The sequence below is a fragment of the Eptatretus burgeri genome, chromosome 5 (assembly GCF_056783735.1).
Source record: "Eptatretus burgeri isolate ZD-2024b chromosome 5, Ebu_testis_v1, whole genome shotgun sequence".
Taxonomy (NCBI): Eukaryota; Metazoa; Chordata; class Myxini; order Myxiniformes; family Myxinidae; genus Eptatretus; species Eptatretus burgeri.
The window spans coordinates 23,026,228-23,040,044 of NC_140965.1; the positions used below are offsets into that span (position 1 = coordinate 23,026,228).

Consider the following 13,817-nt stretch of genomic DNA (forward strand, 5'->3'; position numbering starts at 1 on the left):
GGATCAGTTGGTTATGTGACAAGAACAAGCCGATTCCATTTTGGTTCAGGTCCGGATACAGATTCGGCCTATCAGTGGGATAGAAAAGTAAACTGTTCACCTGGTGGAAGAATGCTCTCAGCTGAGTGCCCTAGTAGTTGTATGATTGAATTACTGTAATGAGTGAATTGGGGAACTTGCTGAGGATTTGGAGATACCGGCACACACTGAACAGGTCCGGTCCGTATTGGGAGGAAGACATTAAGTAGGTCACACATGAAGAAACAGATGATGAGCAAATTCAGAACTACAAGGAAAAATTGAGAGTGAAGTTTTATCTTTTGCAATCCTTGGACTTTGACACGTCAGCAATAGAATCGGTTAAACAAAGATTCCGAATGATGCATCAAATTAGTTATGTGTTCGGTTTCCTTCATGATGTTGACAGTTTGCAGGATAGAACATCAAAATAAAATGATGGAACATTGAAGTTTGAGCTAGGCTTACAATTTGGGAACTCCAAATGAAGATATATATATATATATATATATATATATATATATATATATATATATATATATATATATATATATATATATATATATATATATATATATATATATATAGAGTAGGCCTTCATCGGTCGATGTTGACCATGGATGGTGATGTGCCCTAGTTGTCGTTTGAGGCCGTGGTGACGTCACGGCTGAAACAGCGTCGGCCATGGCTGATCAGTCCGATTCGGGAATGGCAATCACTGCCGCATCGGGTGCAGGTGTGGGTGGTCGCAGGGTTGTCTCAACAGGAGCATGCATTCCATCTGGCTCTCTTATCTTCAGCCATGTTCTGGATCTTTTCCTCTCCTGCCTTGAGTTGTCTTTGCAGCATGCTGCGCCATCTGCTGCGGTCAGCTGCTATGTCCTCCCAGCTCTCAGTGTTGATATTCGGCCGACAGATCTTTTGCCAGAGGCTAGCTCGCCATGAAGGATATCCTTCGGTATGTGGCCCTCCTCCATCCGGCACACGTGGCCGAGCCAGCGCAACCTGCGTTGTCTGAGGAGCGTTTGCATGGTAGGAAGGCCAGCATGTGCGAATACCTGGGCATTTAACACTTTGTCACTCCATTTGATGCCAAGGATGCGGCGACGACAGTGCAAGTGGAAGCTGTTCAGCTTCCGCGCTTGTTTTGGGATATGTTGTCTAGGTTTCACTGCCATACAGGAGCGTGCTGATGATGCAGGCGTTGTACACTGCCATCTTAGTTGGGACTGTGAGCTTTGGATTCTCCCAGACACGTGTTGTAAGTCGGCCTAGAATTGTTGCGGCCTTCCCAATACGTTGGTTAATCTTGACATCGAGGAACAGGTTGTCGCTGATGGTAGACCCTAGATAGGTGAACTGGTGGTTAGTTCATAGCTGTCGATGGTGATAACAGGGGGAGTATCCACATTTTGGCCCAGCACGTTGGTCTTTTTTTCAGGCTGATGGTGGTAAGACCGAAGTCTTTACAGATATATATATATATATATATATATATATATATATATATATATATATATATATATATATATATATATATATATATATATATATATATATATATATATATATATATATATATACACACCTGGTGTTGGCGCAGTGGTTAGGGCAGCGGCTTGGGATCCAAAAGGTCCTGAGTTCAAGCCCCGTTGGGCCACTGAATTAATACACCAGGGGGTTGACTCAGCCTGTCATCCTTCCGAGGTCGGCGAAGTGAGTACCAGTGTACTGGGCCGGTGTATACCCCGGTTAAAATAGGTGTACCATATCCCTGTGTCGTAAGAGGTGACCAGGGTTGCGTCAGGAAGGGCATCCGGCATAAAACATGTGCCAAATCACAATGCGGATCACACGGATGATCCGCTGTGGCGACCCCTAACGGGAGCAGCCGAAAGAAGAAGAAGAAGATATATATATATATATATATATATATATATATATATATATATATATATATATATATATATATATATATATGTATATACAGTGCTCCCTCGCTATATCGCGGTTCACTTTTCGCGGCTTCACTACATCGCGGGTTTTCAATGAAGAGGTGCCTGATGAAGAGGCGCCTCCAGTAGAAGAGATTTAATGCTCTTCTTGGCTGTGCAGTACAACATTCATCTCATCATCGTCATCTTCATCGTCATCAGTACTGCACAGCTATCATCATCATCATCATATCTTCATAGGTCAGTACCCATAATACGTTTTTTTTATTTTATAGTAAAATATAGTATTTTTGAAATTATTTTTGGTCTTAGGCTTTGCAGCCCCATGAAGTCGCATTTCCGATGAAAATTTTTATATATTTTTTTTAAAAATAACTGACTAAATGTGTGTGGGGAATGTAATAAGAGTGTGTGGATGCTGTATAATGCTTTAAAATACGTTTAAAATGTGTTTAAATATATTTAAATAAATATGTGGTTTCTACTTCGCGGATTTTCACCTATCGTGGGTGGGTCTGGAACGGATTAACCGCGATAGGTGAGGGAACACTGTATATATATGTATATATATATATATATGTATATATATATATATATATATATATATATATATATATATATATATATATATATATATATATATATATATATATATATACATACATAGTCTACAGTAGTGTACATTCAGATTTGGAAGCCGTTTGTACACAGACAGCAGTCCCGAAGCTTCGTTATTTTGATAAGTATGTGTTTTTAGTTAGGGCCCCCTACCTGTGTCTAATGGGAATTACATGTGTGTGCTGTGAGTTACTTTATTTAGTCAGGATTTTTGCAATACAAATCGAGCCTCCAGCCAACCAAAACCATCACTCCTTCACGTCGCACATCACGCCATTACACACGCGTGTCCAGCCACATACGTGGGTGGAGATTTTCACGCCTCAGATCGAGACTCCGCCCAGAAAGGCAGGGGCGTGCCCCTTGTCCAATCACGCACAGAGGGCGACTTTCCCATGACACCCCGGCCAATGAGGGTTGAGATTGTAACAGAGGGCGACTTTCCCACGACACCCCAGCCAATGAGGGTTGAGATTGCCACAGAGGGCGAATTTCCCATTGTAATGTCCGGAGGGCAGTGAGGCATGGAGAGTCGTGAACGTTGTCGAACTCTGTTTATTGCCCTTCCGAATGTACACTACTGTCGACTACCACGAACCCCTAGCGAACGCGAACAGCTATATGCCCTGCAGACACGTGACCACCACACCACTCATCCACGCCCCCTCAACGCTCCCTGCCAATACACTACACTCCTCCCTCCTAAAAGCATGATTATGAAATGACAATTATAATGATAAGCATAATTGGCAAAGAATACTACGACACAAAAGCAAAAAGGAACAAAACAACATCAACCAAGTAAAATCTCCCAGACGACATGGCACAAAAGAAAACGTGCCACATCTGCACAACCTCACAATAATGCCGTTGTTCTAACCTGGCACATAATTCATCTGTCTAACCCCATCACATCATATACTGCGCCGGTGTGAGTGAGTTGCACTACAAACGCAGCAGACTGTAGAAGCGCCCCCAGGCGGCCCATGCGTACACGCCTCCCGGCGAGGTCAAGGTGACATGCTCAGACGAACCTCCCGCGCCCCTGGCTGACAAGCTTGCTCGTCCCCCACGGACAGAAACAGGTAAACACGCTGAGTCCGCCAGACATGAGGGCGCCGCCGCTGGCGGGAGCAGCGGGGAGAGCGGCCTTGGGAAGATAACACTTGGCCCCCACGAGAGTAATGGGAGGGGTGACGCTGAACTGCGAACCCCCCCCCCCCCCATCGACTCGAACCAAGCAATCAGTCGAACTCTGTTTATTGCCCGTCCGAATGTACACTACTGTAGACTACCACGAACCCCTAGCGGACGAGAACAGCTATATGCCCTGCAGAGACGTGACCACCACACCACTCCTCCATGCCCCCTCAACGCTCCCTGCCAATACACTACACCCATGACACCCCAGCCAATGAGGGTTGAGATGCCTCAGATGGCGATTTTCTCACCCCGCACAAGAAATGAATAAAGGAACACCAGGCGCTAGTCTTGGGGGTCACGGGTCTTGGTGCTGGCTGGTTCATCTGGTCCTGGGTCATCATCGTCTCTGGTCTTCTCCTTGGTCTTGGTTCGTTGGTGCGTGGCTGGTTGGAGAGCGTGATCCCTGGTGCTTGTTGCGGCGACGAAGGTGTGGGTTCGAGTCCCCCCCCCCCCGAAGCAGCTCGTCTCGACCATACCGCACGAGGCGGAAAGGTGCCCTACCGGCCCCATTTCTTTTGGGAGTGTGTGCGTGTGTATGTGTGTGTGTGTGTGTGTGTGTGTGTGTGTGTGTGTGTGTGTGTGTGTGTGTGTGTGTGTGTGTGTGTGTGTGTGTGTGTGTGTGTGTGTGTGTTGGTGGCGCCCATCGTGTAAGTAGAAACTTAAGTGCCTGTGTTCATTGTAAATTGCATTTCTGATAGTCGGTTTAACTCTGCTTTTTTTGTGCTCCCCTGACCCATTATAAATACCCCCCCCCCCAATTGTTCAATGTACCAGCTCGTATCTGTGCTTTATATTATTGACCCAGCACGGTTCGTGCTTGAGAACCAGTAAGCCGATTGGGCTGTAAGTTGTTGTTTGGACCGACGGACTTTGGTAATTCCGCTTGGTTACACCGGACTGAGGTCGCTAGAGCGACCCAGTTCAACAGAGTCCGTTGAGGGTGTGACTCCTCCGGTAATTTGAGGACGTGGGTACTTAGGTATACAGTCATCCCCCATTTATTGCAGGGGTTACGTTCCAAACCCCCCCGCGAGAAGTGAAAATCCGCGATGAATGGATGCCTTCCAAAAAAAATCGACTCGTCTGGTCTGGTCGGCTTGGCAATGATCGGGTTCGAGGTGCCGGAGATCAACTCGTCTGGTCTGGTCGGCTTGGCAATGATCGGGTTTGAGGTGCCGGAGATCGACTTGTCTGGTCTGGTCAGTTTGGCTGTGCTCGTCCAACCACGGCAAACCTTTTTCCTTCCCGAAGCATATATCGAGCACCTTAACCTTCTCCTGGAGCGTCAGGACCTTCCTCTGACGCTTCGGTTCCTTGCCAGAAGCCTTAGAAGGTGCAGGGCATTTGGGCGGCATCGTAGGGCTTGGAGAAAAAACGTAGAAAATATTCGAAGTTCACAAGCGAAACTTTGTCTCGTGCGTTGTGTGACTGGTTGAGCGCCACGCGTTATAATTTATTGCTTAAATAATTTATATTTTATATATTATTACCGTGATATACCGGGGGAATCCGCAGAAAAAATTAGTTAGGTTTCAAGGGAAAACCCGCGATGAACCGGGGGCGCGATAGGTGAACCGCGATATAGGGGGGATTACTGTATTGAAATTTGGCTATTAACCCTACCCCACGCCGTCAGAGAATTGGCGAGCACGGTCCTTAGGTGACCCGTGACCTTCGGAGTTGTCCGAAGGTTACGACCTGCAATTCCGGGTATTTGGTGGGAGATGGCTCTACTGCTCCACCTGGTGGCCGTTCCATCGCCACCGACCCCCGGCCCACAACAATATATATATATATATATATATATATATATATATATATATATATATATATATATATATATATATACATATACAAATACATATATATATATATATATATATATATATATATATATATATATATATATATATATATATACATATATATATATATATTTATACTCTATCGGTTGAAAGTTTTAGAACACCCCCATTTTTGCAGTTTTTACTGAAATTTAAGCAGTTCAAGTCCAGTGAATAACCTGAAATGGGACAAAGCTAAGTGGTAAACTGCCGGAGGTTAAAAAAAAGAAGTTTAGGTTACCAAAAACTGAAAAATAATCCATATTTCAGAGTTGGTAAAAAAAAGAGGCCCTTTTCAGGGAACAAGTAGTGGGTTAGCAACTGCAGCTGTTCTGCAACAATGGAAGTAAATTAAGCCTTGAAAATTGATGCAAACAATTCCTCCAGGTGTCCCCACTTTTGTTGATTAGTTACAAGCCCTCTGTATAAAAGCATTGCTGGAAGATATTGTTGCACCACCCTCAGAAGCATTATTTGGACAATATTGCACTGCAGGAAGTATTATATTGCTATCATAATGGCGATAAAAAGACAATTAACAAAGGAAGACAGACAGACCATTATAACCTGAAAAAGTGTAGGTCTTTCCTTTACAGAAATTGCAAAGCGTGTCAAGGTATTAGTGAGTACAGTTTCATACACCATCAAAAGGCAGTTGGAAACTGGAGGAAACTGACCGAAGAGGTCTAGCAGACCCAAAGCAATAACACAATCAGAAGATAAGTTTCTGAGAATCAACAGCTTACGTGATAGGCGGCTCACAGGACAGAAGCTTCAAGCACAGCTAAGCACTGGTCGAAGTAAGGAAGTCTCAGTTTCAAGTGTGAAGAAAAGACTTCGAGCTGCAGATTTGACAGGTCGAGTGTCAGTAAGAAAGCCATTGCTAAGATGGCAAAATAAGAAAAAGAGGCTTGCCTGGGCCATGAAGCACCACCAGTGGACTACTGAAAACTGGAAGAAGGTCTTATGGACCGATGAATCTAAATTTGAAATCTTCGGTTCATCAGGCAGGGTTTTTGTGTGCCGTCGAGTAGGCGAAAGGATGGTTCCTCAGTGTGTGACACCAACTGTCAAACATAGAGGAGGAAGTCTGATGGTCTGGTGCTCTTTTTCTGGATCCAGAGTCGGCGATTTGCACAGAGTGACTGGCACTCTGAACCAAAAGGGCTACCACAGCATTTTGCAGCGCCATGCAATACCCTCTGGTCTACGCCGAGTTGGTCAGTGGTTAATCCGACAGCAAGATAACGATCTAAAACATACCTCCAGGCTCTGTCAGAACTACCTTAGAAGAAAAGAACAAGACGGTAGGCTTCAAATCATGGAATGGCCAGCACAGTCTCCAGACTTAAACCCCATCGAGCTGGTTTGGGATGAAGGGTGAAAGCAAAGCAACCTACAAGTGCAACACATTTGTGGGAACTTCTGCAACAGTGTTGGGAAGAACTTTCCGAACAATATTTGATTTCCATTGTAGAAAGAATGCCACGAGTATGTTCGGCTGTTATATCTGAAAAAAGGTGGCTACTTTGATGAGTCATAAATTTAGATTAAATTTTGTTCAACAAAACGATTCCATAATGTCTTTTTTATCTGTAATTGTTTATTTGTTCTATGCTTTAATTTCAGAGTCGAATGAAACATTAAACTGCTTAAATTTCAGTAAAAACTGGAAAAATGAGGGTGTTCTAAAACTTCTGATCGTTGGAATATGTGTATATATATATATAAATATATATATATATATATATATATATATATATATATATATATATATATATATATATATATATATATATATATATATATATATTTGTGTTTCCAATGATTTTTTTAGTGAATTGCGAACCACTGCAAGACGTGTTCCAAAGTGGGCAAGATCATAAGATGTTTTGAACTTTGTGAGATAAGCTCACAGTCACAGATAATGTCCCCAACACATTTATTACTCCACACATCCTCTTCACCCTCCCCGTCTCTGTGGCCAATGGTGAGCGAAGACTTTCTGAGGTAAAGTTAATCAAATCATTCATCCGTTCTTCGATGATTCAACAAACACTCGTTGGCCTCCCCACCTTGTCAATGGAATGAAAGAACATGGAATTGCACAAACCTTCACCTGAAGGAACCAATCGTTTATACATTTGGTGAAATCCGGAGCACGGAAAGTACAATTCTAAATTCGAAGAATCAGTTTTGTTGCAGTCACGTGATCCACGTTACACGTTATGAAGTGTATTTCTTCATGTACATGTCCTGTGAAAAATGTAGAACAGTGAGAATATATAATATCGGTGTCGGATTTACCTTTGTTGGTCATTGTGGGCGTGCAGGGGGGAGGGTCGTGAGGGGCACGTACACGGTGTCTTGAGGGATCCGCAGGTTGCAGACCTCCTCCCCCCCCCGCCCCCCGGTCCAAGCGAAGCTTCAGCTTTGCGCCCAGTCCTCCCCTCACCCGACCCCAGGGGGCACAATTAACCTTTGAAAACCTCTACATTTATAATTACAGATTTATTTTACATGAAAAGAGGTGAATCCGACACCGATATTATATATTCTCATTGTTCTACATTTTTCACAGGACATGGACATGAAGAAATACACTTCATAACGTGTAACGTGGATCACGTGACTGTAACAAAATTGATCATTCGAATTTGGAATTGTACTTTCCGTGCTCCGGATTTCACCAAATGTATAAACGATTGGTTCCTTCAGGTGAAGGTTTGTGCAATTCCATGTTCTTTCATTCCATTGACAAGGTGGGGGAGGCCAACGAGTGTTTGTTGAATCATCGATGAACGGATGATTGATTTGATCAACTTTACCTGAGAAAAGTTTCGCTCACCATTGGCCACAGAGACGGGGAGGGTGAAGAGGATGTGTGGAGTAATAAATGTGTTGGGGACATTATTATCCGTGAGATTATTTCTACAAAGTTCGACACATCTCGTGGCCGTGCGATTCGTGCCAACTTTGGAACTCGTCTCGCAATGGCTCGCAATTCACTCGCCGTCTTCAACAAACTCGTCCACTGAACGTGCTGATTGCCGAGATTTCTCTCCGCCACATTTAACTCCGCCCCATTCGCTATTTTCACCACGTGATCGTGCGTCATCGGTTCTCCCCTGGCTGCTTCAGCCCACGACATGCTCACCGTTACCAGCAGATTTCAGGTGCGTTCGTGGTTCTTATTTCAACACAAGTGATGACAGAATGGCATAGAGGCTCTAAAGGTCCGTACAGTCGCCCCTAAGCTGTCTAACCTGGGTTTGAATCCTGACGCGGCTATAAATTGTCATCCCGGTGTTTCACAAGCAGGGCCATTCATCAACGTGTGTGCCGTCCCTCTGATGGACGTTAAACGAGTGTCGCGAGGAGTCGGCGAGCTATCGCCGGCACCATGGCCATTTTTTCCCCCCAAAGCAGCAGAGGGCATTGCATCAGCGGCACAGCCACGCCCTCAGCCAATGAGTGTACGGACGAAGACGTTGAACGCACGATGACGGGGCGGACTGGTGGCGTCGCCGAGGGACGGGGTGGGGGTTTCACTTGGTGTGGGGAGATGTTCATTATCATAACAAACGGTTCATATGAAAGGAAAAACACACCGAATAATCTCATGAATCGGTGTGTGTGTGTGTGTCAGTGTTTTTTTTGTGTTTTTTTTGTGTGTTTTTTTATTGTGTGTGTGTGTGTGTGTGTGTGTGTGTGTGTGTGTGTGTGTGTGTGTGTGTGTGTGTGTGTGTGTTTTTACTGTTACAGAGGTAGCACACTTACTACCTTTTAAGCTGTCTCGTTCAGGTTTGAATCCCGAGCCGACTCGAAGTAAGCTGAAGCTGTCCGATTGGTTCTTCGCAAGTTGCATGTTTCATGCCATGTTGTGTCGACCCTCATCAGATGAATGTTAAGCTGAGTGTCCCCCTCTGTTGCATCATTTGTTTGGTTGATGTCTTTCACATTAATTGGTGTCTTTCTTAAAAAGTTGGTGATCTACGACGAAGCTTTGTAGCTGGATAAACATCAGAGAGTGTTGAAGCAAATGGCAGAACACACAAACATGATGGGATTGTAACTACGTGGAGATCCGGAGTTGTCGAGATGTTGCAAAATTTTCCGTGAGAGGTCATCATGAAGATCTCAAACTACCTACACGATGTGAATGATGCTCTTGCATCCACGAATTAATGAACTCATCCCATGCCAGATGAAGAAAGCTTCATACAGATTGTATTTGTGAGTTTAAACTCCTCGACTCCATCGGCAGCCTTCCATCACGCTTGATATTGATCCTTATCCTACAACACTTCCCTCAATGATCGTGTTTTTCAGTCCACCATCCTGGAACCTCTTACCGATGATTTACAGCCGATCACAAATGGTGTGCAAGATACCCGTTCTCAGTGTGACATTTTGAAATTTTTCTCATGGTGCTTCCATGTGATCTCGGTGGCCTCTGCATAGAGGGTCTGGTCAAACACAACCACGGTTTTCTCAAGTTGAAGAGATTCCCTGATTTGTCCAGGTTGGTTGAGTAATTTTGCAAATGGCAGACATGTCTATAGATGGTGTGTTTATCACTGAATGGTATCCTACTGCATGGAGCAGGATCTCCACGTCTTGTCTTCTCTATTCTTGTGGTGATATTGAATTTGGTTCAAATTTGTCCTTGATACGATACATTGGATTTGTCGTTTCAACTTTTCAAGGAGAAAAGAAAAAAAACCAAACAAGATATTTATGCAGTGCTGTTTGAACCACACGTGAGGGGTCTTCGTCAGCGGTGTTGAGTCCATGAGGACCAAGTCTCTCACCAGGAATGTATCTTGGTAATGGGACATCTTACATTTTTAAGCTTCACCTCTTTGATTTCACAATCTCTGGTTCAAATGCTTTTAATATTCCGTCACATAATTGTATCGATACTTAGGGTGTTGTGTCGACGGTATGTAAATTTGGCACGAAATATCACAACACAACCACCTCCCTTTAACCAGGTGTAATTTACTGAAAGCTACTCATCTGAGACTGCTACCGGGCAAAAAATGAGTTCCTCAAAGATGGACCTTTCAAATGATACCGATAACCTTGGCCACCCTTTTGGTACCAACTGTGCCCCCTGTACCTGATGGACGAAAAGGGAGTGCTCACCTTCTCTCCATTCATGCAACACTGGAAGAAATAATTATTTTATCGTCTGCGGAGGCAAAATGTTTTCGGGTTGTCCGTTCGTCCGTACGTCCATACATCCATGCGTACGTACGTCCGTCCGTGCTAATTTTCTCTGTTTTCTCCGCAACTGCTTATCCAATTGACACGAAGTTTTCACCGTAGGTGCGACTACTCATGTAAAATGTTTTCGTGATAATTATGACTGCGTAGGTCACGTGGTGTGACCGCCATGTTGAAAAAATGGAAAAATTATGGACCTCTGTATCTCCGAAACCACTCCATGGAAAAACTTGAAACTTGGCACACCTTAACTATTCCGCATGGGAAACGAGTGTGATTTTTGTTGATGATGTCATATGTGGCTTTGTTGTGATGTCGTAATTGCATACGTCGATCTTTGAGCGCTTTATCCGATTAGTATGAAAATTTTTGAGGGTCATCCAGGGATAAATTGTATGTGGGGAAAATAATTGATGACGTCATCGGTCATATGGTTTGGCAGCCTTTTAAAACATTTTTTTTTTTTAAATCCTCTTTTCCGAAATGGCTGAACAGACCGAGGTGAAACTTAACAGGTGTGATCGCTTATCCTTGAGGAACAAAAAGTTCTCCACCTATGATGTCACAGGTCACATGGTTTGGCAGCTATGATTTTTTTTTTTTGAATAAACCTTTAAATATCTGCAGAACAGCTTGACAGATTGAGGGGAAACTTTACCCACATGTTCCCCAACCTTTGTTATACCAGTGTTTACGAATAGTTAATGTCACATGGTCCGGCAGCCATATTTGATTTAACGGAATTCTTAAAAAAAATATTTCTCTTGATCAATCATCAATCGACGTGAAACTTCAGAATTATGATCGAGTAGTCGTGGGGAATATATGTTTTAAATTTTAACCTGATCGGACGCATGGTCTGGTAGCCAGAATTATTTAATATTTTGAATCTGGATCAGGGATTTAAATAATACTTGGTACAACCCTTTCGGTTCTCTCTTCTTTTTCCTCTTCTTCTGGATGAAAGAACCCGATAGACGGCAGACTTCTTCTAAGGACAAAAGCAGACTGATGCCTACTTATCCTATGATGTATTGACACATACGCACACAGGAGAGAAACGAGGCACACAAGAGGAAAGAGAAAAGAAGAGGATGGGAGGTGATTGGAATAAGGCCTTTCCTTAGCCCAGAGTTCTGTAGGCTCGAGCTGATTCGACGTGCGGGCTTTCTTTGCCCCACACATTTGTCTGCAAGGTGTGTTGCTCTGGAATTGATCACGTAAAAACATTGCACTGTTCCCAGAGACCCTGATGGGACCATGGGTGCACAGAGCAAGCTAAGGACAGATATGCAGGTCAGGAGGAGAGGCATGGAGGCAAGCTCATCAGGGAAGCAGGATGGTTGCCATGAGAGTGAGACCTCTTACAAAGAGCCAGAAGCAGTGAAGAGACCCCTGAATAGTGAGAGCGGCCAGAAGAAGAAAGAAAAAGTGATCGCACCCACCACTTTTAAAGGTCTGGTGTGTGACATCACCCTCATGCTCATTAGTCACAACCACCTGTTCAGCCATGGTACATGGTCTCATGAGCCCAATAACAGTCCAGCTTTTGGGCTCTGTGATGGCACACACCAGAAACTTCCACGAGTGTTGAGTCCTTGCTCACCAATGCACGTGGCTGTACTAGCACTTGATTAAATGTGTGGGGACGAGGTGAGTAGGGATATACGAGACGAGTGATTCCGAACAGTGCACATTTACAAATTTAATCACTCATTTCTCAATATTGATGTAATACGCAATATTGCATGCAGACTTGGCCACCTTGGAACAGCTTTTTGTGATGTCACCCTAAATAATCAGAGTTCTCTGTGCATCTGTTTTTCTTTTCAATGAAGACTTACGGCTATCAAGTTAGATAGTATATTTGTGTAAACACTTCTCTGTGAATAATCTCATAATGCAGTATATTGTGATATCCGCAATATCAACTTACAGAATGAATCCCTTATAATTAATGAGAATAAAATGGTTCATGTTATCCGCTGGAAAAGATCACAAAGCGCTGACGTTTTGGACCTTGCCTTTCGTCGGAGCGAAAAAGGCCGTTATTATTTCATCGTAATTCACATCTAAAATGAATATAAAATAGGTTCTGTACGTTTTGATATATATTGTATGTTTTTGGAGTCTATCTGATTATATGATCACCCTGGTAAATAAATGACTGGTAAAATTCATGACTTACCATCAAGAGTCTTAAAAGCATTATTATGCCAATGATATCCATGCAGACATGGTGTGTTGAGAACAGACATCTATATTTATGGTTTTATAGGAAGTTATAAAGTAATTAACGTTGCTTAAAGGCAGTAAAATTATATTGGTTGTAATAAAGTTGTGTTTTGCGACACAATTACAAACTATAGACTTCATAGAACACGATACTCCATGCAGTGTTAAAGTGTATACCTCAATTTTTAATACAATAATGATTTTATCAATCATTAAAAATAAAATCTGGAAGGTTAGCGCTATGAAGCAGTCTTATTCACCACCCTATGGAACTTGTCCAAGTACTGTAAAACTGGAGGTTCTTGGAAGTTTTATTGTAAAAAGGCTTTGTGTTATACAGTGTTCAGGTATATATAATTCAATTTTGTTCAATGGTTTAAAGAGGTTTCAAGGCATATAAATAAATTAATTCCAGATTTTACCACCGTTTTACCCAGTGTATATTCGATCACCCTTTCTAACAAGTTACATTAATTATTCGTGCATGTCGTATGTATCCATTATAACATCCTTAAAAACTAAGTTTCTTGTTTGGAATGATTTTCAATTTGGTTTGACTTCCAGACAGGGAGACAGAGTATAAAATTATCTTACTCATCTCTGTTCGGCAGCCACATTGATTTTCGGAATGACAATGCTTTTCTAAAGCGGCAAGAAAGTAGAATCCTAAGTACTACCCATGCCCGTTAAAGCATAGAAACGTTGTTGTCCC

General features: G+C 43.0%; 1 protein-coding gene across 1 annotated transcript in view; it reads left to right on the forward strand.

Moving 5' to 3' along the window:
* The first annotated feature begins 8,772 nt into the window (after positions 1-8,772).
* MFSD2A (MFSD2 lysolipid transporter A, lysophospholipid) overlaps positions 8,773-13,817 on the forward strand; it is a 97,803-nt gene continuing 92,758 nt past the window's right edge. Inside the window, exon 1 of the mRNA XM_085881080.1 lies at positions 8,773-8,814. Within this exon, the coding sequence (XP_085737206.1) occupies positions 8,788-8,814 (27 nt within the window). The 5' untranslated portion in view covers positions 8,773-8,787. The remainder of the gene's footprint in view (positions 8,815-13,817) is intronic.